The 27,685-nt window shown below is 43.4% G+C and overlaps 1 protein-coding gene across 1 annotated transcript in view; it reads left to right on the top strand.

The window, feature by feature from the left end:
* Nucleotides 1–27,685, top strand: part of FBN3 (fibrillin 3) — a 117,487-nt gene that overhangs the window by 47,482 nt on the left and 42,320 nt on the right. Inside the window, 5 exon segments of the mRNA XM_040537802.1 lie at nt 5,672–5,869; nt 7,065–7,190; nt 17,916–18,041; nt 26,333–26,485; nt 27,172–27,369. Coding sequence (XP_040393736.1) covers nt 5,672–5,869; nt 7,065–7,190; nt 17,916–18,041; nt 26,333–26,485; nt 27,172–27,369 — 801 coding nt within the window.

Below are 27,685 nucleotides of genomic sequence, written 5' to 3'. Positions count from 1 at the left end.
AAAAAGTTAAACATCAAGAATATGACTGTGTTTGTATGAGGTAAGGAAATGACTAGGTGGAGAAAGTATTCCATGAAAACTGAGTCCTTCACAGAGACCTTCGTGCTCTCTGCACCAACCATCCACCCTCTCACCAAAGCTGTCATGGATGTACACAGCCTGAGAGGTTTAACAGATATTTAGGGTTGCACTACATGCAGAAACCTATAATCAATGTACTAAAATCTGCATTTACTACAACAGGAACAATTGCAGAATGTTTGGCGGACTTGTATTCACTCCCTTCAGTTTGTTTTTTGTCTGGTGTATTTTGCATGGTGGTCCTCTGGGTACTTTCTGTCCATGGTCTGTCTGTGAGTAGAGCATAAATTGCTCCATTTAGGCTTTTAATTTGTAATTTATGAGCTCACCTGGCAGGTCCCTGAGAGCACAGCTGGCCTCCTCTGTGGGCTGTTCAAGGAATACCCCTATCAGGGATAGCAGGCGTTGTATGGGAATCTTTTGGGTAGAAGTCTGTGTGGGAATCTGCCAGATTAGTGCCTTGCCTTGATTGCATCAGCTCTTGCTCACTCCCAGGGCTGTGCTGACTACCCATTTGTGTGCTTTCTGCCCCAAAAGCCCAGAAGGTTACAGACAAAAAGAATTGCAAGGCTTTGCCCCCCTGGACTGGGGACCAAGTCTTCTGCTGACGGAAATCGTGCAATGACATTAGAAAAATAGATATCAGGATTGCTAGCCACTGTCCTTGCGCCCCTTTACTGGTTTGCTGAGCTTTTAGAAAGCAATGTGGAACTCTGCCAAAGCCTGGGGTATGTTATAGTGACCTCATCACAGTGAAGCTGTATCTCTCTGGGGATTACTTACCAGCAGCATTTGTCCATACCGTTTTAAGAAAAAGCCTTCATTAAAAGCGTTGTTTATTATGAGATGGAATTTGATTTTTAGCAAAGAAAATCTCTTCTTCCTTGCTGCTCTATTTATTTGTTTTGCAAAGAAGGAATTCACATGGCCCATGGCCTGTCTCACAAGGGGATTCCAGCTAAATAGTGCTAAAGAAAGGACAGTCTAGAAGACGGAGTGAGAGTGCAGAGGAGAGCTCTTCCATCGCTTTATGTTCCTTTTAGTGTGGAATCTGCAGAGCTGCTTACATGACGGGGTCAGGCATATTTGTGTTTCTGGGATTATGGTTTTAAATAGCAATGAAAGTAGTGTAATTGTTACTGCTTTTGAATCTTTACCCAGGGATGTGAATTCCCATTCCAAGCATTTATTTACATGGTGACACCCTGCTGGGTAGATGGATGTGATAGAAGTGGGGAAGGCTATCCTTTTTCTTGTGAAAATTTTCAAGCAAAATACTTTTCTGTAGAAGTTCTGTGTCAAAAACTACCTTTTAGTTTGTTTGTTAGTTTGTTTTCCCAGAGGGACAGTAAGGACAAGTTAAAAGAGAGTAAAAAGTTCATTTAAAATGTCTTTTTTTTGTTTGTGTGTTTCCACAGCAAAGAAATAATTTAAACTGGTTATGAAGTTGTAAATATTCCAGGTTCAGAAACTGTGTCAATTCAGCTGTTATAAAAAGCATCTGAAGTTGCATGGAAGTTATAATGAATATATGAAAAATGCCCTTATTAATAGAAGTGTTGAGTGTGAGAGCTCCTTCAAAGAAATTAGACTGAGTTGCTGAAATTAACATTTCCCTACAAAATAATGGCATTCAGTTATGCTGTATATCCCAGGGAAACATTCTCTACAAAAGATTTCCATTTTCTTCATTTAACATTGGGGAAACCTAGCAATAAAGAAGGTGCCTTGCAACTGTTCTACATAAATGTTTGATAGTCTCAGAGTGGTAATTTTAAATAGTCTGGATGGATTATTCTTTTTAATGAGATCAAGCTGCATTTCTGGCAAGAATTACAGTTGGCAGAATCGTGTGACATTCTTATTACCTCTTGTAGTAGGTGAGATGTATTCTGGCAAGGTGAACTTGGGTGAAATAGTGTAGGCAAAGCCAGGACAACATCCCTGATCAATGTAGCACCCTAGATGCTGGAAGCAGGGGTAGCTATGAGGCTCTGTGCTCTGGCTTGGCTGAATCAGGAGTGCTTGAATCCATTCACTCCACTCTCATGTTGGACTGTCACAGACTTTCCAGCAGAAGTCCATGCAGCATGTTGGTGAAGACAGATGTCTGCAGCAACTGTAAAGTATTCCTCCACTTATGTCCTGGACACACTAGTTAGGATAGTGAAAAATGTTTAAAGGGATATTTGCAGGAAGCTGTTTGCAAGCGGAATCATGTGGCTCAGTGTAAGAGGGTGTGCAATGGCTTGGATCCCACTCCCTAAGGGTTTGGGGAGTGACCATTCATTAGCCAAAGGGGTTCCTAGCGATTTCCATGACAACCAGCCAAACATGGAAATTGGGAATGAGGTCTGTTCTTGTTACACTTCCTCTTCTGAGCACATCTGGGGCCTGTATTGGCTGTAGGATTAGGCATACAAGACTCATTGTAGCCCTGAACTGACTGCGGCATCTGCAGAAGTGTGTAGTTTAGGTTAGCTGGTGTTTTAAAACCTTACTGTCCCAGTGGGGTAGGGGGAGGTGAGGGTTTGAAAAGAAAGAGCATAGCAAGGAATCAGATTTCTTGTGGTTAACACAAACACTTTGATGCTGCAACTCTGATTCCGTCGTGTGGTTTGAAGTTTGAGCACAATTTGCTGGCTGCCTGGGACAAGTATACGACCAGTAACCTAATCTAACTCCACTGTGATAAGAAGCCTACAGACCAAGGGCACTGAGTATGGTCTACTTTGAAGCTAACAGAACAAGCAAGAAAAATGAGATGTGTAATGTTGCAGTTGATAGATATTGGGAGGATAACTGATGTCTGTCCTATAATGAGTATTTACTGTTTGCAAAACTATTTTTGGAGAGGATAAGTGAGGCAGCAAACTGGCCTGTTGTTTTTTAAATCTACAGCTGATTGGTGAAGGACTAGATAGCATAGACTGAAGTTTTTCTTCCTAAAATAAGGCCTGATGTATTTATTGCAGTCTCTTTAATGAGATCTACCTGCAGGTGGAAAGATGGAAATCACCCATATTCTACTACTGGACACTGTAATTGTAAGGCTGAGTGAGTATGAAAGAGGAAACAGGAATAAATCCCAGCTTTCAATGAGGAACGCGCTTCTTCTCTGCTTTTATAAGAAATCCAGCAGAAAAGACCCAGCTTCTAAAGGACAACTACCTGCAACAAAGTTCCTGGGAGATGGGATCCTCTATGTAGACTGTAACAAGTCTTTAGGCATCTCCTAAGTACACATATTTCCTTTTTTTAAAAAAAAAAAAAAGAAGAAGAAGAAGATTGTTGCCTCATTAAATATTTAATAATTTGACCCATTAAAATTAGCAACAGATGGGAATTGGAATGCAGGCAGACTTTCTGGACTCCAGACTGCAGTTTCCTTAGCTTCATTCCATCCAAGAAAGTAATTTACATATGGAAATCTATTTTTGTCAATTATTTGTTTAAAATTTAGTGCTGTCCTTACAGTTGCACTTTCATTATCAGTCTCAAGGAAGTGTTGCTGCAGTGCATCCAGCCATGCTTCAGCAGGATGATGTGGGAGGTGCAAGTTCACCTCTGCCTTCTGTAGAGTGCTGTTATGTCTCAATTTTCTGTTATACGTGTATGTGATCTGACTTTCTAAGTCAAATAGAGCCCTTTGTAGATACATACCACAATGACATCAGATATTTAAATTTAAAGTTTTAAAATTTAAAAAAATTTAAAAAAAACATGTATGGTTATTGAGAGATCTCCTTGGTCTCAATGTTAAAAATTTGAGCAAGAGCCTTTCAGTTTTATAAGAAAAAGACAGTGGGTGAGAGAACAACTCAAAATACGTTGATTTGTTTTCTAGGAATAAACTAGAACAAACTAAAGCATTAAACTTGGCATGGCAGGAGAAGTTAATGAGAACCATGTGCTTTGGTATCTCATTAAAATTTTGGTCAAAAACCAAACTATGACTATTTGGTAACTTACCATTGCAAACACAATACACGTCTGTTCTGATTTCCAAACAAATGCATTTTTATGAGCTACTGTCAGCTTTATACCTACGTAACTTTAAAATCATTGCCCTTTTTTTCTCAAATCCATCCTGTTGCTTACTTCTCAGTGACATCCACAGACCAACCTTCTTTTGAGACTTTCATCAGTATTAAATTTTAAGTATGACTGTGTTTTCAGCTGCTCAAAAATACAAATAAGAGGGAACACTAAGCTGGAATTAAGGAATTGTGGGTTCTTTCCCAGAGTTAGAAGAGGATTTGTTGTGTGCTTTGCTGTGTAGCTAATGCTTACCCTGATTCCAGGTGGAACAATCATAATACAGATGTAGCTCACCCAGACTTGACTCAGCATAGACAACATGAGTGAGGAAGGTATATAAGCACAGGCATTCTCAGCCTAAAGCCTATAGTAATTTCCAACATTTCCAGATGATCTTTTATAGCCCAGGATAAAAGCACTCTGTCATGGTTTCATGCAAATGCAGGTCTGACAATGTGGCTGTACCAGTGGGAGAAAGTTTCCTGTCTCAAAGCATCTATTCAATGGTTTTCCTTGTTTTTTGCTTTTTGCACATCTGTGTCAGTATTTAAGAAGGTGGCAACCAATTGCAAAGATCATGTGTGGAAAGGCTTGTATCTGACAGCTTGCAGGCCAAGAAACGGAGCATAGACAATGAGCTTTCCTTTGTTGTGTGTCTATGTTTTACTAACACATTTCTGGAAATAGAATTATTAGTCAGTAGATGTGTGTGCCACTACTGCTCATGGCTCATGATTTAGCTATCACCACTTTCCACACAACTTTTTGTTACTTCACATGACAAATTCAAATGTTTCACTGCAAAAACATCTCTGAGCTAATCTGAACACTGATGCTTGATGATAATTTATATTTCAACACAGTGTAGGGACACAACAAAAAAACCAACATCTTGAAATAAGCTCTTTTTTATAAATTTTGTTGACCTGGAGGTATGAGGCTTGCATTTGCTGAGTATGGCAATGTGGCATTGGAGTTCCCTGTTATGGGGATGAAAGGAGGTCCTCAGGGACCAAAATGTTGTACTTTGCCCATATGTTCATGTTATGTGGATTGTCAGGCCCTAAGACTGTTCATGAGATGCTTTTACCATGCCATCTCCATATACATCTTTTCCCTTAAGTTCAATTGCTTCATTGATGACAACCATCCACAGAACAGGTGAACGTGCAGCCCTGAAATCTCCCCTTTGCCTGACTTTGTGTTTTGAGTTCGTTCTGGGGCCAGTGCTTAAAGACCACTGACTCAGAGCATGAAATAGCTCTAGTTCATGGTATGAACCTGGGGTGGACAAGGAAGAGCTGTCTTGGAGAACCTCTAGACAATCACATGAAACATGCATCTGAAAGGCGGCTACTAATTCCAGTGCTAGTCTCCAGCTTAGTTTTAAATTTTTCATCTTCCCATGATTGCATAATTTTTTTCCAGAACTTGTTGACTCTGCACTTAAATGGCTGTGCTGGTGGGATGGGGAATAGACACAGTGTTTGACAAAGGACCTTGTGCTTGTTTCTTAATCTAACCTGTGGTTATTTTTATTCTCCCGCAGACTATCGTACTGGTCCCTGCTTTAGCCAAGTAAATAACCAGATGTGCCAGGGCCAGCTCAGTGGGATCGTCTGTACCAAGACCATGTGTTGTGCCACCATTGGACGGGCCTGGGGTCACCCATGTGAGATGTGCCCTGCCCAACCTCATCCCTGCCGCCGAGGTTTCATTCCCAACATTCGCACTGGAGCCTGCCAAGGTAAATGCCATGAACATGTAAGATGATGTTCCCTTATCCATTCTGATGCGTACTGAAAGCACAAGTGATGGATAGCTGACAGGAGTCCCAATATAGAGAAAGCTGTCTGTGTAAACTTTGCTAAACTTCAGTAATATTCGTCACAAGTGACAAAAAGTGGTCTGTGGACAGAACCAAGGTAAGGGCATTGAAGAATGACATTTTTTTACTCATTTCTGGAGGCCAAAGTTTGGTCTCTTTAATTAAGGCTGTGGTGCAAGGGAGAGCAGTGTTTGTGCCACAGGCAACATATTCCAGCTTTACCAGCAGTGCCCTGGGTCCCTTGCTTCTCCCTTGGTTTGTCTGTCTTGTAGTTGAGAGCAGGTAGAAATATTTTCAGCTGGAAACATTCCATGAGGTCAGACTGTTTCAGGCGAGTGTACTGCCTTTAGTTAAGTTTCCAGAGGAAGCGTTTGAAATTATTTGAATAAAAGTGGATGCTTCAGGTTTAGCTTTATTATTTGATTCCGTTTCCTCTGACATAATACCTACTCTCCGTGGTCATTTTATTTCCACAAGACTTGTAAAATTTGTAATACTTAATGTAATTAATATCTACATATATATTTGTTTTTCTAACATGTTATAATGTTTGTGTTAAGATGATTTCCATTCTGAGGTAGTTTCAATGTATGGATTTCCCCAGTCACATTCAGTTTCCCATCACAGATGAGGAAATCATGGCTGCAGGGTGAGCTTCCTGGGTCTGGGCTGATGAGACAAGCTTACAGTTTGTGTGTTCCCCTTTCTGCCCTGCATCAGATGTTGCTCTCTGAAGGCTGCAGGGCAAATCATCTCTCATCTCCAGCTCAGCCACTGACTGAACCAGGAGGAGGTAGCCACAATGATTGTGGCCTTTTCCTCCATGTGAAACTGGCTGCTGAGGCTGGAGATGTTTGCCGTGAAAAACAATACAATACTATTCTCTCCCTTCTTGTTTGTGTAGATAAGCCAACAATAATTTTATGTCCATTTTCTGTCCTTCACCTTATCTCTAATGTAATCCAATGGGTAATTGCATTAAAAATGTAAATCCACCTACTTGGAGCAAAGCTTCCTATTTCTCATAGCACTACCTGTTCTTCACCTTGCTGGGCTGAACCTTCATCCGTTGCAGTGGCTGTACTTTCTAATGTCTTTGCTTTTTTCCTTGTAGATGTGGATGAATGTCAAGCCATTCCTGGCCTCTGTCAGGGAGGTAACTGCATCAACACAGTAGGTTCTTATGAGTGCAAATGCCCTGCAGGACACAAGCAGAGTGAGACCAGCCACAGATGTGAAGGTAAGACTGCCAACATCCATCTGCACAGCTTCACCAAACTGCACAGCACTGGGTTCCCAGATACACTCCGAGAACACAAGGGCATTTAAAAACCTGAGAATCACCATTCTATGATTCTGTGAATCTCTCTTCATTAAGGGCATCTCCAAGGCTGGTAAAGTAGAGAGATGAGAGAGCCCCCATGCCAACCCTCATTTCCAAGTAGGAGAGGGCACTGCAAGCACCAAGGCATGTTAGAGAAAGCACTGCAATATGAATTTCTGATCTGCTTATCTGTTTCCTAGAGTACAAGGCAAGAAAATGAGGAATGGACCTTGCCTGATCTTCTCTTAAACTCAGAGTGTTTTGTTTTGTTTTGTTCTGTTTTCTATGGGTGTTGTCTGAAAGATATTTTAATGGCAACACAAGACTAATTGAACAGGAGGGATCTCTGGAGGCCTCTAGTTCAACCTCCTACTTAGGCCACAGCTAGGTTCAAAGCTAGGTCAGGTGCTCAGTGCCTTTTCTCGTGGAGTTTTGAACACTTAAAGCCTGTGCTTTTAGGGTTCTTTTCTCACGGTTGCACCATTCTCATGGTGAATAACATTTTCCTTATATTCAATCGATATTTATCTTTTTGCAATTTGCAGCTTGTTGTCTCTAATTCAGTAAAGTAACCAGAAGGAGGGCAAAGTGGGTAGAGCCTGACTAGCTCAGATGGTGATGGAACAAGGCAACCAGAAATAACATCATTGCACTGCAGAAGACCTGATTGCAGAAGATGAGGGTGTGGAACAAGTAAATGCAGTTTTGTTTCACTAACTAGGTGTCATTATTCCAAACTGACATGTTGGCCAGGACCTGAAATTTGTCCTTGAGTACAAAGGAAAATTTGTTACCATAGACATGAATTGCCAATCAGAAACGTGGCTGTGAATCCCTCCTTTTAGCCAAGGAGCCTGATACTGTCCCAGCCCCATAGCAGAAGCATACCACCCCAGGGATGTCTGCCAAAATCTTCAGTCTTCCTGGTTGCTTTATGGGATGCACCTTGCTCGTCTTCAAATGAGTTGTAGATGGGAATGATATTTTCATCATCTCTCTTGGACATGGTACAGTGTTTCAGTTTGTGCTTGTGGTTTGGAATGCTCTAACGCATTACTGCCTTAGCAGTAGCTAGGGAGATACTGCAGCATGGAGCGAAGCAGGGGGGAATGCAGCTCGTGTCTTCTCAGCATCAGCCTTGCCCTTGAGCTGTGGGGAACTTGGGGAGTGCAGCCAACTTTCAAACTCTCTGCCAACTTATAGAGGGGAATGTCACTGAAGCTACTCTCTGCCTCTTCTTCAGCGCAGAAGCTGGAGGAATTTAATTTGTGGTAGTTAAGGCAGAACTCTACCTGGAAGTCCCTGGGACTACCGTTTGCTCTCTGATTTAAGATAAATTGTCCACTATGTTGTCTAAATTCAGAACTCGCCCAGAAGCAGGGTCTTAGACACGTGTTCTATGCCATAAAAACACAAATCCATAGTAAAATGTGGAGCGCAGACTAGGACTGTGTACAGTCAGTATGTTATTCACCATGCCACCAATCTGAGCACTCTTTATGCTATTTTGATAGCTTGACTCCAGTTCCCTAAGGTCCAGTCTCAGCAGCTCCGCTACCGCCATTCAGAATGTCCCTGAGAGGTGTGCAGACCCCTACAGGAAGGACACACCGCCCCCAGGCATTTTGCAGCTGTTATTCTGCCTTGCCAGGCAGGCTGCACTACTCAGAAGTGGAGGAATAAACATTTTGTTGTGTTTTCCAAACATCTGACAAATGAAAATGGGTGCAAGCTGGAACGTAGGAGGTTCCCCTTAAATATGACGCTTAAATATGAGATGAAACTTTTTCACAGTGAGGGTGACGGAGCACTGAAACAGGCTGCCCAGGGGGGTTGTCAAGTCTTCTCTGGAGATATTCAAAACCCACCATGGACATGTTCCTGTGTGACCTGTCCTAGGTGTTCCTGCTGCGGCAAGGGGATTGGACTAGACGATCTTTCAAGGTCCCTTCCGATCCCTAACATTCTGTCATTCTGTGAAAAGGAAAACAGCTGTTCCTGCATCAGTTATTAAAGCTCTTTCCCACATCCCTTAATGAAACTCTGCTGGCCTATGTATGCCATTTTCAGGTTTAAATATGTTCATTGTGCTCGTGTGACTGTGTCCCACCTAGATGGGCTTCGGGAATTCCACTTGCCTTTCATTCTTCTCCAAGACTCTGTTGTAATGAAGAGAAGGGATGATGAATGCACTGGAATCCAGATGTTTAACCTGGAATTTTGTTTCCAGGTGGCAAAGTTACTGACAGAACTGTAGGCAACTATTAGAAGCAGTCAGTATGACAAAAACCCACCTCCATGCCACTGTGCATTTGCAGCATACATTATCCTATGGGGCTTCTCCTAATCCTAGTCTCTTCTCAGGGATAATAAAAACATCTCACTGCTTCCCAGTGACTGTTCCCATATGCCCACTCTCCTTCAAACCACTGGACATTTTCTCGGCTGGTATAATTCTAGTAGTGTCTCTGTCAATGCATGCTGTGTGACCTGGGTATAGCCCTTCAGAAAAACTTTTCCAAAGTAAGACACCAGCTCAGGGGCTAATCCTTTGGTGGGGGTTGAAAACTCCTTTTTTTTTTGTTGAGAAAACATCTGTTTCAGTGCATCTTCACTGGCAGGATGCCATAAGACTTTACAAAGTTTGAACAGAAGGGTTCCTTGCAGTGCTCCAGCACCCAAGGACTTGGAAACAGAAGAATCCAAAACAGCCATTTAACACAAATCTCAGGCAACAAACCAGTTCCCCATATCAAATTTATGTCCCATGCAGTTTGGCTAGCCAATGGGCAAAGGTTGGGCTGTACTAGAACCACACACCCAACCTCAGGGTGCAAAAGATTGTTCTTGCATTTGTCTGCCTCACCCATGCTGGCTGGGGACCAGACAAAGCACATATGATATCAGTTTAGCTGGAATCTTCTATACACCAAGATTAAAAACAATCCATTGTCTGAATCTGTCATCCAGATGCAAGGGGCCTCTGCATGGGTCCTCACTTCCCAGAAAGCCTGCAAAAGCAGCTCAGTGCAGCCATAAACAGCTTCCTTTCACTCTCCTTCCTGGATGGCCATAAAAAGAGATGTCTCCAGCATCTACAGTATCTGCTCCTTAGCTTATCTCACCTCAGTTGCTAAAAAGACCACCAAAGGAGGGTGCTTGCCTTTAGTATAACTTACTGACCTAGGGGTCTTTCTGTGAGAGCGACATAAACATGAGGGATGCTCTAAGCTGAAAGAGTTGTGATTGTTTTTGAGGGCTAATTTCCCAGGCATGAATCACCAGCATGTCACCACCATGAAGTCAGAAGGAAAAGAGGATACTGTCATCTGGGCTATCACTGCTCCCCTCTGGGACATGTACTCCATATATTCCAGGGGAATAAAGAACCAGCATCTTGTCAGGTGTTCATCTGATGCTAACACTTTATGAAGTGTTATTCAGAACATAAAGGAACAACACAAAGCTACGGCAGGGTAGGTTCACACTAGATATAAGGAAAAAGTTATTTACTGCGAGGGTGGTCGAACACTAGAAGTGCCTTCCCAGAGAGGGAGCTGATGCCCCATGCCTGCCAGTGTTCAAGAGGCATTTGGACAATGCCCTCAATAATATGCTTTAACTTTTGGTTAGTCCTGAAGTGATCAGGCAATTGGACTAGATATATCTCTGAAGGTCCTTTGCAACTGAGGAGCTAAGCCTTGTCTCAGAGAGTTTGCTGCGTGCTTTGATATGTCAGGAGTGAACTGCTTGGTACAGCAGATAAGCACCTAATTCCTAACCTCCTGAAATGTCTGTACTGCCAAAGTCACTGTAACAGTCCAAACTACACTGGGCCAGGGATTTTTAATCAAAATAATGACCACAACCATAAGAGGATATATTCTTTATCCAGGTGTGCTCCAAACCTAAAATCTCAAAGCTGTAGGAGTTCCCTTTTTGAGTCTGTTTGCACTTATTTTGCAGCTGGTGAAAATAGTGAATTCTCAGCTTGCACTGAGACCACCTCTCTTGGGAAGAGGAAATGGTTTCCTCTTGTTTTCAGATGCCTCATTCAAGTCCAGCAACCAGGAAATATTAAAGCTAAATGAAATGTCTGTATTAAATTCTTCCCTAGTTCCCAGGAGCTTGTATTTTCTGCTTATAGGATTCTTCCTGGGGAGTGAAGTCAGCAGATGGGATTGTGTTTGAGCCAAAGGTCAGAGCCTGTGTCACTGTGTTTGCTGATAAATGATGTCTCCTTCATTAATGCAGCAGCATGTACCACTAATCTTCTTTGGGCTGTTTATCAGTGGGAATAAGCAGGAGTAGAAATAATATCATTAGCTTTCCATGGTGATACTTATCTCTTAACAGAAATGGCACATGAAATCAAGGCTTCATTTTCAATTCCGGAATCCCTGAAGAGTAAAGATGCAGTTCTTATGCAAGATCTACTATGCTGATAACACAGTCCAGGTCAGGCCCTGATCTCCCAAGCATATCAGATGGTTGCAGCTGGATACACTGGGTGAAATTTAGTCAGCCCCGTAAGGAAAATTATGTCTTTGTTCTATCTGTTAAACATGAAAATGTGCACACAACATCGAGCTTGGATTTGAACTTATATGTTCTCCAAGTTCAGGGTTGCTTAGTTCCAGAGTTATTTCTACAGCTCATCTCTAATGAATGTGACACTTTCAAATAGTGGCTTATTTTATGCCTTTGTTCATTGTATTCTGAGGGAGCTCGAGGGATCAAGAGTTCTTGAGCCTGGGGCTGTACAACACATAATGAGAAATTTCTGGCACAGAGAGTCGCCTGCTCACTTTCTGAAAGATATAAGCAGTCTGTGAAACTCAGCGAGGAGGGGGAAAGAGGAGAGACAGGATCTGAGGATGGGGAAGGCTGCTCTCTTAACCGGTACTGAAGACAAGGCTGGCTTTGCAAAGGACAAAGGACTGCATTTATATTCTGTTTGTATGCGAAGATGAGCAAAGAGGACACGTCAGCTTACAATTAAATTGACACATCCTAGGCTTGGCTTATGGAGGATCAGGGAAAGAGCAGGATCTGTTGAGGTTTGCAAGGGGACTAGAAGTGTCTGAGTTCTGAAAGAGTAGCATGCTTTTTATCAAGCAAACTTCTTAACACTGCTGGAAGAAAGCATTGTTGAGGAGGACACAAGAAAGCACTCCTGACAGTAATGGTACAAAATGAAGGAAGGAAACATCAAAACTGAAATCATCACATTTTCCTGATACAAAAAGCTTTATCAAGAAATCAGAGGGAAGGGGAGTTTGTTACACTGAGTGACATGTTAAAACAACCATTAAAATTATACTTAAGGGAACAATTCTGTCACATGTTCTCAAGCATAGAATCGCCAACTGAACAAAACTTTTTCTTCAATGATTTCAGTGGTTCTCTGCCAATAATTTCATTTCTTGTCTTAATAGCCCTTCCTGTATGGAATAACAAAATGCTATGCCAGCTCTATTATCAGTGAAGTATGTAGTACCAGTAACTCACCCAAGATGCTTTCCAGTGCCCAAAAAGGAATAAATGTCTCATATCCAAATCTGTTCCTGAATGATACATACAAGATACAATAAAGTACATAGAGAGACACCAGGCAAGGGGGTGAAAGGCATTGCATGCTTTGTGCAACAAGCTCTGTTTAAATCTATTCATGATAGATCCTTTTTGATAGTCATCTGCATCTCCAGGAGACAGATTCTGCCAAGGAAGAACAGATCCTTTAATTATTACAAATCTCTCCTTTTTTAACTCACCTCTTTCTATTTAGCACTTGTTGACTGACATGTTAGATGCCACTTATGTCCCTAAGGGCTAGTCTGCAGTAGTCTTTTTGTCACCGCCGCACAAAATTCTGAATTTGCTGATGAAGACAAGGCTCTATTTTTTTACTCTGTTGAATCTCATTCATGTTTCTAAATTGGAGGGAGTTTTCCTGCTTTTTTCGTGAGCAGAGAGGGTAGGCTGGCCCATTTTCCTCCCGATGGAACACGATAGCCATTTTATTAGCGTGTTTTCAATTTTCTTACAAAATGTCTAGAAAAAAAGTTCATTGTTTGTATCCATTAAAAGCTCATTTCCATGGATTTGGTGTGGCTTGGAGGGTTCCATTACTCCCTTCTGTGGTTTCTTTGTGCTTTCTGGAAGGGAAGGTCTGAGAGTCCCGTGTGCTGCACGAGAGAGGGCTGATGAGGCGTGACCTCTGCTACGTGACACAGAGATGTTTTCTCCATCAGTTCCTGTTTTTTCTAGCAGATGGAAAGGTTGGGGTTTCAGTCTGTGGGCACCCGTGTTGGATGGGCTTTGCAGGCTGCAACTCTCTCTGTTTCTGAAGTTCTGTAGCCTTTGGCTTCCAGCATCTTCAGTATTAAATGATCAGGCCAAGTCCAACCCAACGAAATGGAGATCAGGTCCAAAATCAACGTTTGCATTGAATTCTGCCATTGTCTGAAGAGCAGAGTGCACAGAATATTGCTTTAATTCTTAACAGATATTTGGAAAAGTCATGAAGTAGCCAGGTTGGAGTTGGAAGAATTCCTTACCCAGAACTGGCAGCTGGGTGTTAATGAGAGGTGTACATATGTGTCCCACGGCATCAAGCTCTCCAAGGACTTCAGCTTTGAATGAATCAAAACTATGAGGCACTTTAGAAAGAGAAAATAAAGAAGGCAGATGTGGTTGGGAAGAAGTGAAATAACAACAAAGCCCAGAGCTCAGTTTCTCAAAGTACAGGATGTGCAAGTAGTCTCAAGAAACGTTTGCTTTTTTTTTTTTTTGCTTTTTTTTTTTTCTGCATATTGTCTTGCTAACACTGGAATCTTCTGAGCTAGGATTTTAAATGAAGAAAAAAAAATGTTACAGCTTGATTTAACTTTTTGAATTAACTCTATTTTTCCTTAAGAAAGGAATGTATTTGCTGTCACTCCTGCCCACCCTTCACATACACTTTTTCTTGGATGACTGACACTACCAGTAGTGAGCTAATAAGATGCCTGCCTGTCAGCTGGCCTCCAGATCTCTGATACAACAAACTTCAAGAGAACTATGCAGATGTTTTAAACAGTTATTTCTGATAGTACAACCAGCGTTTGCTTCATAAAAGTCTATCTCTTGGAGTGTTCTGCAAATTGTAACCAAACACAGGCCTGTAATTAAATGACAGGGTAGACTGTGATGATAAAATCTCTTTCCCTGCAGGGGCCCAGGTGGGGGAAGTGTTTTCTGTAAATTTGCATTGCTGCCTTTCTAGGTTTCAGGTCATGTTTATCTGTTATAAGGACTCTGAGCATCAAAGAACTAAAAGAACACTGCAAGGACAGAGGCAGTGTCTGCTGTGTGCAAAAGGCAGCCAAAATTATGCTTATGATAGCATAATTTTAGAATTACTGAGAAAACAAATAAGAATGCATCTTCCCCTCTTGGTGTATGGTGGGCAATGGAAGCAAGGTCAGGTGACACAGGAGGACTACAAAGATGTTGTTTGCTGTTGTAGGGAGAAAATTCGTGCGGCCAAAACTCAATTAGAGTTGAAGCTGGCCAGTACTGTGGGGCCAACAAAAAGGGCTTTTTAAAGTGTATTGTCAGGAGAAGGAAGACTAGAGATAACATAAGTCTGTTACTTGATGACGATCATCACCACAAACCAGAGACTTTTAATCATTCTTTGCCCCTGCCTGTAACACTGATGATGGGCCCTGGGATCCCTTGAGACCTGATTTGGAGGGCCATGACTGGGGGAATGATAAACTTCCAGCCAACTCTGAGCTTGTTTGGGATTTTCTGTTCCAGATGAATGCACATATGTCTATAGGTCCCAATGGGATTCATCCCAGGGTACCCAAAGAGCTGGCTGATGTCATCGCAAGACCTCTCTCAATTGTTTTTCAAAGGTCTTGGAAATTTGGAGAGGCCCCAGTTGACTGGAAGCCAGCAAATGTTTTTCTAATTTTCAAGAGGGGTAAGAAAGAAGACCCTGGTATCTACAGGCCTGGTAGTCTCACTGCAGAGCCTGGTAAGATTATGGAAAAGATTATTCTGGCAGTTATTGAAAAAAATCACTTGAAATACAACACAGTCATTAGTCACTGTCAAGACGGGTTCATGGGGGGAAAGTCCTGTGTAACTTACTTAATTTCCTATTATGACAAAGTTACCCATCCAGTTGACAGAGAGAAGCCAGTAATGTGATTTTTTTTATTATTATTTTTATTTTAGCAAAGCTTTCAATACTATCTCTTATAGTATTCTTTTGGACACAAATGTCCAGCATAAAACTAGACAAATACATAATGCAGTGAGTGAACAATTGGCTGATGGGTCAGGCTCAAAGAGCTATAGTAATATAGGGTATAGGGTTTCATCAGGCTGGTGGCCAGTCACTAGTGGGGTTCCCCACGGCTCCATTTTAGGGCAAGTTCTTTTCAATGTTTTTAGAAACAGAGTGATCTGGACACAGGACTCCAATTCATACTAAGTAAGTTTGCAGATGATATTCAATTAATAGGAGCTGTTGACTTCCTTGAGTGTGGAGAGGCCTTAAAGAGAGATCTTGACAAATTAGAAGTCTGGGAAATCACCACCCATGTGAAATTTTATATTTCAGTATGCGTAAAACTAAGCCCAAGTGCATGGGACAGGTTATAGAATCATAGAGTTGTAGAATATCCCAAGTTGGAAGGGATGCACAAGGATCATTGAGTCCAACTCCTGGGTTGGAGGACCACTCAAAAATCAGGCCGTATGTCTGAGAGCACTGTCTAAATGCTTCTTGAACTCCGGCATGCTTGATGCCATGAATTTCCCTGGGGAGCCTGCTCCAGTGCCCAACCACCCTCTTGGTGAAGAACCTTTCCTAACATCCAGCCTGAACCTTCCCTGATGCAGATTCCCTCCGGTCCTGTTGCTGTCACCAGAGAGCAGAGCTCAGCACCTGCCCCTTCACTGCCCTCATCAGGAAGCTGCAGGCTGCCATGAGGCTTCCCCTCAGCCTCCTCTTCTCCAGGCTGAACAAACCAAGTGACTTCAGCTGCTCCTCATGTGTCTTCCCTTCTGCACCTTCCCTTCACCATCTTCATAGTCCCCCTTTGGGTGCTCTCTAACAGTTTTATGTCCTATTTTATAATGTGGTGCCCTCAATGTGAGGCCACACCAGTGCAGTGTAGAGTGGGATGTCATGGGTGTGTTTCCCTGTCAGCTTCACAGGTATAAACAGCTTCATGAGACGTGGCATTAGTATCTGGTTTCTGTGAACAGTCTAATGAAAAAGCTGACTCTTAAGAACCATAATCCAATCCCTAATTGTTCAGGCACAGCTGGAGAATTGTGTGTAGAAACTCATTTTGACAGGGCCCAATGTAAGCCATTGGGATAGGATTATGTGCTTTCCCTTAGGATAAAAAACGTGTTCTGCCTGAAGATCTGGAGGGACTGATAGTTACTTGGCAGATTTTGGTGCATGGGGAGCAGGGAGATGTTTGCTTGGAGACAGAATTCCTCATAGGGACATCAGCTGCATCAGGAAGGAAACGTGGGGGAGAGGCAGAGGGAAGAATCTGGCTCTGCAGTGAGATGCGGATGCGAAAAGCTCCTGTCAGAGCTCTTTCAGCATCCAGACTCAGGTAGCCAGGCCTTTGGCAATGAGACTAGTCTCTGTGTTCAGTTTGTGGTGAGGGTATGCTGTATCTCCACACTAGGCAGATCACACTGTAAGTTCAAATGGTAAAAGCTGTATCATTGGTGTGGTTTTCTCTGAATTTCAGTACTTTGGTAATCTTTCTGCAATCATTACCATATGTTTGGGCACTGAGGCTGCCTGGCCTCTCTGAGTCCTGAGCATAGCTGTTGTGCTTTGACAAAATCTTACTATAATGTCCTTAATTTCCACAGTGTCATGGTTTAAACCAGTAGGCAGCAAACCCCCACATAATCATTTGCTCACTCTTCCCCAGGGGGATGGGGAAGAGAATCAAAAGGGTAAAAATGCAAGAATTTGTGGGTTGTGATAACGACAGTTTACTAGGTAAAACGAAAGCTGTGCATGCAAGCAAAGCAAAACAAGGAGTTAATCCACTATTTCCCATCAGTAGGTAGATGTTCAGCCACTTCCAGGAAAGAAGGGCTCATCACACATTGTATTCTGTCTTACTGTTAGTACACAGGTCTAGTACACACACTTGTCTTAAAATTCAACCAAGTTCCTCCTGTATGGGAAAATTCTGTGAATATTGTAGGTGTCCAGTGCTTTTTAAAAACATGATGTTTTCAGAAGCATTTCTGCCTTCAGAACAGCTGTTCAGGCACCTGCACAGATGTGTTTCTGTCCTAAAGCTTCCTTTGTGCTCCAGGGAGCTGAACATTTTAGATCAACCTACCCAAAGACCTGTATTGTCAGTGGAGATAGGTAGATGCCTTCATGAAGCCTTCTGAATTATTCTTTAGGGGAGTCTTGTTTTCTCTACTGACCTACTGCTAGGAGTCCACTAAGGGTTTCAGTCATCCCATGACAGTCCTTAACACCAGCAGCTGTCCTCTCTGTTTCCAACTCTGGTCCTGGATCGATACTGCAGGTAGGAAAGGAGGTGGTTTGCAAAGAAACATAATCACTGTTGGTTTATTCTTTTCTAGATGTGGATGAGTGTGGAGCAGTCTCCAGCGTGTGTGATGGTGGTGAGTGTACCAACACAGCAGGCAGCTACGTGTGCACATGTCCGCGTGGTTTCATGACAAGCCCAGATGGATCCCGCTGCATTGGTAAGATGCTCGATAACTCTCACAACCACTGATGTAGAGAGAAGTCATACTGAAACCCAGAACTCACATCATGATAGCTATTTGGAAATCATTTCAGAAGGACACATTGTTCATTCAATAGCTGTAAAATGCTGCTTTTCATGTGCTGTCCTTTCATGTGCTGCCATGGTCTGGCCTGGTCACAGGTTTTGATGCTCTCTTCCTTGGCTACTGTAGACCAGGGCTTTCCCCATCTCCGAGTCACAGAGAATAACTTGGGCTGCAGATGCCTTAGTGCTTGAAGTGTTTCACAGGGGGCTACTCAGGGACACTAAGAGGACTGAGGTGGAAGGTGTCTGGCTAGGGTAGTGGTCTGCTTGAAGAAGAACCCTTGTGCTCCTATCCTATCACTTTTCCCCTGCGTTAAATGTCAGACAGAGATATCAGCAGTCCCCCTGTGACTGAATTGAAGGCATGGTTAATGGCACAGTGTGAAGGTCCAAGGAAAAGCCTGTAGGCCTTCCTGAATCAAAGAGGAGCCCAGTTACGGGGAACACCCTGCAGCTGCACTTTCATCCACTTGCTTTGCAGAGGTGAAGGAGCAGGAAAGTTTACTCCAAATGTTTGCACAACCAATGCAAATAAATGGTGACTTTTGTCATCTCCTCCTTCTTCCTGTTTAGACTACAGGTAATGGCTCATAAATCTCTACTGCCCCAAGCTAATAAGCTTGGACTCAATTGGCCTCATTTCACTGCACTGAACTCAACCTTTCAGGACTGAGTTGCTTTGCACTGAGGAGCTGGCTGTCTGGTTTCCCTCTGTAGTCACTGGAAAGAAAGAGGTGCTTCCCAAGCATGGCACGGGGCACTATAGACACCAATTCCTGCACACATGCTGAGCCTGCAGGCTTACAAGGCTGCTGTGTAAGCTCTTACACACTACCTTGTAGCCCACCTTCCTCCCACAATATCCAATTTCTGGCAACAAAATGACTTTCAGGCCCATAAGGAAATCACAGTCTTGCAGACTGCATGAAGGGCTTGGTTGTGGACAGTGTGTGCCACTTAACAGGCTCAAACATACCTGTTCACTCTGTCTTAGTTTGGCTCAAGATGCCTATATTTCAAAGCTTTCCAGAATTGGCTCAAGTCCAGGCAAGCTTTCCCCAGACTTACGAGCTGTTTTGCCTCCAGACTACAGAGCCTGGAGTGAATCTTGCATGTTTAACAGATCAAAATTCTTTTCCAAGTCTTGTAAATATTTGATGGTCCATTTCTCTTTGAAACAGACAACAGCATCTATGATAAATAGATCAGCTCTCTACTTACTTGCTTTCAGCAGGGGCAGTTACTTTAGTCAAAATGAACCCCAGGGTTTGTCTCTTCATTCAGAAACTTAATTTGCCTTTAGAAACGCAAGGATGCAAGGATCTGTAAAGAGGAACTGTTACAGGAAAGGCAAGGATCTTTGGCAAGGATCATTGTTAGTGCAATGGAAAATGTCAGGCACAGTTTTCTATGGAAAGTCCTGGAAATTAATAAAGAAAAAAAAATATATATAAAAATTCAAGCTCTTTTATATCCCTAGAACCTGGAATAAAAATTAATCATGTTCCAGTTCCAGAAAGAAAATGTTATAAAGTATAACATACGTTTCACCTTGTTTGGGCACCTGGTAGGTTTTAAGAAGAATTAAATTCTTTTCCTCCCTGTTTCCCAGGTCCTTCCATAAGCCTTGAGGGGTGTGAAGGCTGTCTGATGAGTCATATGGATATTTCTCCACTGTCCTTGAAAATAAGTGTTTCAAGTAAAGAGAACTAAATAAAATTAGAAAGACCAAATTTAAAAATAGTCCAAAGCTTAGTTAGCTACAGTGGACTATGACTGCATCTAAACTCAATACATCATGCTCTAGCCATTTCCCTGAGCTAATAAATGCTGCTAGTGTGCTGTCATATTTTGGGACGAACAATATTTTATCTGGCAAAATACACAGTTACCATTGGGTGTTGTTGCAGTGGAATCCATATTTTATAAACCCTGTTTATATCAGTTGAGGGGGTTTTAGTGCTCATTTTGGGAGTTTTAACCCACTATTTGCATCCTATGAAATAAATCAAATAAATAGTTTGTAAAATTGAAAGTTAATAAATAATGTAGACACCGTTAAAACAAGAACAGCATCAGGAGAGAGCAGAAGAGATTGTCATACCGCCACCTCTCAGATGTTTAGACTGGAAACGACCACATACGGCTTTATATATAATGGGGCACCCACACTGAGTATGTGGTGACTTTATGGTGGCAAACTTCATATATTCCCATCCCTTTCCCCTCCCTCTTTAGAAAAGTAAACACCTTTTTATTGCATTTGAATAATCTCCTGTAGTTTTTGCAGCTGAAACAGCAAGACACTGAGCTTGAGTTGATCCCAAATCTCATTAGCTGCCTTCCTCAGTAAGATGCAAACAGTGGCGTAGCTGGAGAAAGTCCGTCATCATTTGAAATGAACATTTATTGAATGATTCAACCATCTGTGCTTGACACAAAGAATCCAGTTCCATGTGTATTCACAACAGTTTCATTCATTTATGCTTGTAAAAGACAGGCTCAGTGCTTTGCAGGCAGCAGAAGAATCTGCTCTAGCAGTTTGTGAGCCTTGTTTGTACAATGGTTTGCTTTTCAAGAACTGCTTAAAAGCATAGTTTTAAAATGAGTAAAATGGATGTTCGGATGCATTTCCAGTCATGCACGTGGTATTCCCTTGTTCAGTGCAAGCCAGCAGTCCTGCACATTGCTTTATTTGCTCATTTCTCCTGATAGGGCAGCAGTGCTCTGAAAGAGAGGCTGTGAGAGATTGAAAGGAGGTTGTGAGGGTGTCACTGAGGGCCTCACCTGCCCGGAGAACCCTTTCTGACTGCTTTGGTCATTGTCCAGGAAGGGAAAGAGCAACAGGAAAGAGGAAATATGAAAAAATAATATTTATGATGGTAAAAAATGACAAAAAGGAAGTGGTGTGAGGGTCACAGGCTCAAAAGGATTAAGAAGGAGCTGGAGAGACTATGAGCAGAGCCCCCCCCCCAACAGCTCTCAGCACTTCCTAAGGGGTCAAGGGAACGGGGTATGCTGCCAAGGGGAGCTCTTCCCAGATACCTTCAGGGACTGAGGGTATAGAAAGGCTCCATAGTCACTGGGACTCCCATCCTCCTACCTCTGGTGACCACCATCATGTCCAGGCCCAGGAGTACAAGGGGGTCCATGACTTGGTGGGACCTTGGCTGGGGACAATAACAAGAAAAAGAGGAGGGAGAATTATTTCAAGGATGCATTTATACCTCAGGCTTAAAACAGTTGAACTGAAAGGTGAGTTTAGAAAACAGTGAACAGCCAGGAGCCAAGGAGGAAGGGAATTTACAGTATCACTTGCAAACAAAGAAACTGCCTTCTGATAATCCAGAGCTTCCCTGTTTGCACTGCAGCCTTCCTTCAGTGAGACAGCAGAAGTGGCACTGGTGGCCAAGGTGTGTCATGGATATTGGTTTAGTGGGAGTCGCACCCAGAGGATGCATTATTCCTTTGTTCTCACATCACTTTCCACTGAGATGGACACCGCCATCTATACTAATCTTACTCAGACAAGAATGAAATTGGTTAGGTTTCCAGAAACTGAGAACATGTGATGACATCCTTAGTCCTCAACATTGCATGAGGCTCCTTTTGCACCTTTCTTCCATGCAAACCAAACACCATTGGACATCTTGGGTGGTAGTCCTCTGGCTACATGCTGATGTCTGTGTTGCAGTTCCCTGCTGAGTTAATCACCCTCAGGTCCTTTTATAGTCAGAGCCAAATGCCTTTTTCAAACCATTAGTTTGCTTGGTTTTGGCCGCTTGAGATTCTCAGTTTCAGTAAAAGGCAAGACACAAAGAGGAAGAAATATTTACCCTCTAAAGTTCTTCCTTGGGATGCAGTACCAGTGCTTCCTATTCCTCCTTCTCTGCCTGCTTCCACCCCACCTCCAAAGAAACAGATCAGGTTTTCACCAGGATGAAAAGTGCAAAACTAGGGAAATAGTAATTTAAAAAGCTATAATAACTTTTTATACTTGTCCTCATATTTGTGCACTGGTAAAGGCAAGCTGATATTTTTCCCCTTGTTTTCATTTTCCTTTGCCCCTTTGCAACTTTTGCCCTGATCTTCTTTATAGTTTCCCAGTCCTTGGGGAATTTACAAATAACAAAAAAGGAATTGATGGGAAAAAAATGTTCTGTGATGAAATTAATGTGGTAAGTGTGGGGAAAAACAAATGAAATTTTAAAAAATCAAGAAACAACTAGAAATAAGTTTTCAAATTTATTTTCATTCTCTAAGCGTCTCACTTTTTCTCAAGTGACTTCCATAAAGTACTCATGATCAAATCAAAGAAAATTATGTATGTATGCAGTGAGAATCCATTGCTGTATGCAATTCCTTTGCACAGACTTTTCTCTCTTCTACTGGCTGCTTAAAAACTGGAACCAGCCAACAAGTTCTTAGATGTCTTAACCCCCCCCAAAATGCCAGTCATTTGCAGGTGCATGGCAGATCCTAGTCACCTTGTGCCCACCACAGAGAGGATGTCCACACTGCCATGAATGGAGACTTGCCGTGATGAATTATCACCCGTTACCCAGAGTGTGCAGCTCCTGGTGTAATGCTTGTCCCAGGCATCATGCCACACCTCTGCCTTTGAGATGCAGGCCCAGCCATACAGGTGCAGACTCTGCCAGACACTGACAGGCAGCTCCATCTTGGAGTTGCTTCTGTCCCAAAATGATATGCAGACCAAATTCCATTTCCTGCTGCATTCTATTTCCACCTTCCTGGTGGGACCTTATAAAGCATACACAGCCTTCCTGAATCAGAGACCACTGACAGACCTATGGGTCTATCCACCACCTCTGTGCACTGTGTAATCTCATGTGCACCTTATTTCTCACTTGCAGCTTTATCTGATTTACTAAGGTTATTGTGCAAATCTGTTCCCATAACAGCTGCAGAGCTGAACAAAAACATGATGGCTTTTCACTGGTACCTCCAGCATGTGGGTGGTCCTGGAAGAGGTCACAGAGGGACTGCAGGGACCCACTGTTCTTCCTATCCACCCTTGCCTCTGCCCAAGGCAGCTCCAGATGGGTTTTCAATTGGTTCTGACCTTCATTTCTGAAAGAGATTATTACAAACTGCAGCAAAGACAGCTGAATTTAATAAATGTTCATCCAGATGAGTAAAGGCCAGACCATTCCCTCCGTTACACAAACTGCTGTGACCTCTCTGCCTTGTCAAACCTGTCAACACATATCTGTCTGTAGGAGAAGAAGTTGCATTCTCCAAATGACTTCTTGCTCATTAACTGGCTGACTGTCACCATGTATCACTGCCTTTATGGCAGCAAGCATCCCATAGAACAGAAGGGCTGGGTGGAATCTGTTATTTCTAATGCCCAGAGGGTTTATTCCAAACTACCACCCTCCAGTTTAGAAGTTCATCTAAGCTCTGTCCTAAGTGGCTCATTTAGATAAATTCACACCAATGGTTTGAGGTAAAGGGGCTCATGCAATTTTTCGAAGTGGCCCCACTATGCTGCCCTGGCTTGTTCAGAGAGCAGTTGCTTTCTGGAATAGGAGCGGGCTTCATGCTGATGTTAAATAACACTCAACCTGTCAAGGTGGTGTGGAAATAAGACTCTCTTCTACACACCAGCAGCCGTCACCAAAACCTACAAAGATATGGGCATTGTTTTTGAACTCTCTTCATTTGCCAGAGATCAAGGATGTGGGATGACCCAAACATCCATACAGCTAGTACTTTGCTTTACTAGGATTAGGAGCTATTCCTGTGTTGCATTCAGTTCCCTTGCTCAAAGTTCCTTTCTCCTGGTCTGTCTGCAAGTCTCTTTCGTGGATAACATTTCTGTTTAGAGGAACAGTTCATGTTGAACTCGGTGCTGGGGAATGGCTGAAGGAATGTTACTAAAAGAACTGCTGGTATAGTCACCCTGGCTTTAAACGGGGTTACTGTCCTCTGCAAGTCCCCGAGATGTGATTAAAGAAGAGGTGTAACTACAGCCCACAGATCAAACAGTTCCATGCAATTAATTTCAGTTATATTTCAGGAAAGTGTCAGCCTGCTGGCTAATTCAGTCTAAAAGCACAGACGACAAATCAGACTAGACTTTCCCCCTCATTAATTTACTTGAGAAACAAGGACAGGAGATGAATGAGTGGAAGATTCCAGGTTTTCCTAAAGGGCTTGGTGCCAGACAAGGCTTGCGAGACATATGAAAGACCCTCAGTCTCCTGGGCCTTGTCCAGAAGCCACACACACTAAACACCACTGCCAGGCTTGGTGTCTGTGGCTTTGGCTGTGCTTGCAGGCTTTGACCATCATCCAGGGCTTGTTCTTACCGCTCCGTCCAGGCTGTGGGAACTGACCCATGACCTGAAACAGGCATCCTCTGGGAATGGGAGGCCATCAGACGAGAGGCGTGTGAGATTGGGAACAGTCCATTTGGTTAGGGAGCGACGCTGGAACCTGGCAGGGAGTGTTTCCTCATGGGAAGCAAGGAACTTGGGGCAGGTACCTTTATAACCATTCTGTAAAGAAAAGGTACGGCCTTGCTTGAGTTGTGCAGGTCCACACTGGACCATGGTGGCTGTGGAAAGGTCGTTGCTTCATACAAGTACAACCTTGGGGATCACTGGCTAATGCTGGAAGTGTTGTACCTTGATCCCCAGCCTTGCCAAAGTGGTGGCTAACCACCTTGGTCTGCCACCTTGGTCTACCAGTTCTGTCCTGCTACAAGTGAAAACAAAACAAAGAAACAGCAACTCTAACCTTCATTAGTTTAGCAGTCAACAGGGAACTTTCCCTACACACTTGTATGCCGCTGCACCCACACCTTCCCAGAGGAGAACAAGGTTTAGTGAGGTGCAATACTGTCCACTTTGCACATTGCTGAAATTTGTCCTTTTTTTAGAGGTTGCAATCACTAAGCTACACAGCCAGGCTCACTCTTCCCAGTACTCCCTCTGTCTGGATGAGTTTGTCTCCGACTCTGTGCTGTTGTCAACAGATGAGGGTGTTGCTCAGCTTTCTGTGTACCTCAGACATGATAATGAATTTCCAAAATATATTTCCAAATACATTTCCTTCCATTTTCACCAAGCCTTCTTTGTTCCTAGATTTCATTAGCAGGTCTGAATTACCTTTGAGGCAGTATATTTGGACATGAAATGGTAAGGAGGGACTTTGTCCCAGTCCATGCTTAGAGGTGATGGAGAGGCTCCAAAGGGTCCCTCAAACACTGTTTTTTGGAGCACTTCATTCTTAAAACACAGTCAAGAAATTAAAGTATGTCAAAATCAAATATCAGATCTGCCAGACTTCTGCAGAGGCTAAGCAGGTTTGTCCACAAAGGAAGGGAGGTGCATTTGTTATTACAGCTTCTGGGATGTGGTCGTGTTCAGGGACTGTTATGTTGACACTGATGGACAGTCTTTGGTCACAAGTGTAACCTAAATAAGCAAGACAGACACCAATGTCAGGAAGAACCTGAATAATGGAGATCTCAGCCCCAGGATGCAGTTTTGAATAACGGATTTACTCCAGAACAGTTTATCTGCCCCTGCTGAGAGGATGAGTCAGGCTGTCCAGTGGTGGCATTATTGATGTCTGCAGTGATGTCTCTTGTGGACCAGCTATCCTCAGCCTTTTCTCTCTCCCAGCTGGTAACTCAGGGTGTATGGTGGGTGAGTGAAGGAACCCAGACCTGACTATTGACATCCATCATCAGTGCAGAAACTGTTGAGAGAAAGGAGACACCTGTAAATAATCTCATTTATTTGAAATGGGAAGGTAAGGAAACACGAGATGAAGTGGGGGATCTCATCTGTTTTCTGCTCTGTGAATTCAACCAGAATCATCTTGTCCTTCTTGCGGGGTTCAGGGCAATAACCAATGGAGAGAATCCAATGGAGAGGTGTTGCCAACCTATTGCCTCTTTCTGGTTTTGGTCAGGTGGCTTATAGGAGCCTAAATGGGAATCTGGGATCTAACACTAGAGGGTGAAGCTTGTCTCCTACAGCCTTGTTGTGCACCAGATGAAGGTGCTGGCGAACATCACAATGTGGGAGGATGAGGCAGAACAGAAGATCAGATTAGGATAATGGACATGAAGAAGAAATACCAATGGGAACAGTCCCTTGGAACCTGACCAAGAGTGTGATGATGATCCCCTCTGAATGTGTCTCCTTCTCTCCCTCTCTGCAGACCAGCGGATTGGGACATGTTTCTCTGCTCTGATCGGGGGCCGTTGTGCTGGGGACCTCCCTGGCCAGTACACAAAGATGCAGTGTTGCTGTGACTCGGGGCGTTGCTGGGCCATCGGTCAGACTCCAGAAATGTGCCCTGTCCGCGGATCTGGTAAGTGCAATGCAAAGGCTCTCCACCTTCTGCTGGTCCAACCTGTGGCTCTTCTGCCCTGCCCTAGTTATACCCCAGGGTTGCACAGACATGGTACACCATCAACATAACACCCGGAGAAACATTGCGTGGGGATGCTGGCTTCTGTGCCTGGGGTTCATCCGAAGGCAAGCCAGATGACTTCAGCCAAGGCACGAATTTATCCCTTTCCTCGTACCCCTTCAGCAATTTTTGGCTCCCACCATAATTGAACACTGGGGACAAATAATAGTGAGACCACACATCAGGATGCCTTCAGAAGGCGTAACACTGTAGATATCTATATCTCCCTGCCTTTTTTCCTTCATCACCAGCAACCCCTCCTCTGAGAAGGATGGAGCTTTACAGTACCAGTCTGTCACCCTTCTGTGTCCCCTCCTTTCCTGCATGAAGGGAACCCATGGTGCCATCTGCCCAACACACCCCAAGAAGCAATTGCCAAACACCCTGGCAAGTTGTCCCATCATCTGGTCTAGAGTGTACAGCATGAAAGCCCTCCTTACCCATCTGCCCTGTTCCCAGCAGCATCCACCCTACCTGCTGTCTGCCTCTCCACCCCTCTGCCTCTGCTCTCTGCACTCTAGCGGAGGCAGCAGGGGGGTTTAAGGCATTCTTGGAAAAGCACTAAGGCAGCTGGTTTGTTTCAGATGAGTACCGCAGGCTTTGCATTGAAGGACTCCCAGTCGTGCCAGGGTTCCCTGGGAGCTTTCCAGGAATTCCTGGATTTGGGCCCAATGGAGTTGGGCCGGGACTCAACGGACCTGGAGGCATCGGACCAAATGGGGCAAATGGACAAGGCGGGATCCCAGGTCTGCCTGGAATGGGCCCAGGAAGTTCAAGCATTGGTAATTAAAATTACTTTCTTACTGTGCTGACCCAACTTGGCTGCCTGTCTCAGAACATACACAGCGTGTTTGCCTGTGTGCCGGCCCACTTCTCTGAGCTGTGCACACATGAGCAAACCACCACTGCTCTTAGCCAGATACAAGATTTATTATGACATTGTGGAGGTGATGGGATGTGACACTAATGCTATGCAGAGTGCTGAGCCCAGAAGCAGATCAAACAGCATCTCCTGGCAGAGCAAGGGAGCTGAAGCTGGCTCCAGTGCAGAATATCTTTCTAATTACCAAACAGGAATGAAGCTTTCACGTCACTGCT

The sequence above is a fragment of the Cygnus olor genome, chromosome 26 (assembly GCF_009769625.2).
Source record: "Cygnus olor isolate bCygOlo1 chromosome 26, bCygOlo1.pri.v2, whole genome shotgun sequence".
NCBI classification, from domain to species: Eukaryota; Metazoa; Chordata; class Aves; order Anseriformes; family Anatidae; genus Cygnus; species Cygnus olor.
This window is presented reverse-complemented; position numbering and strand designations above follow the sequence as displayed.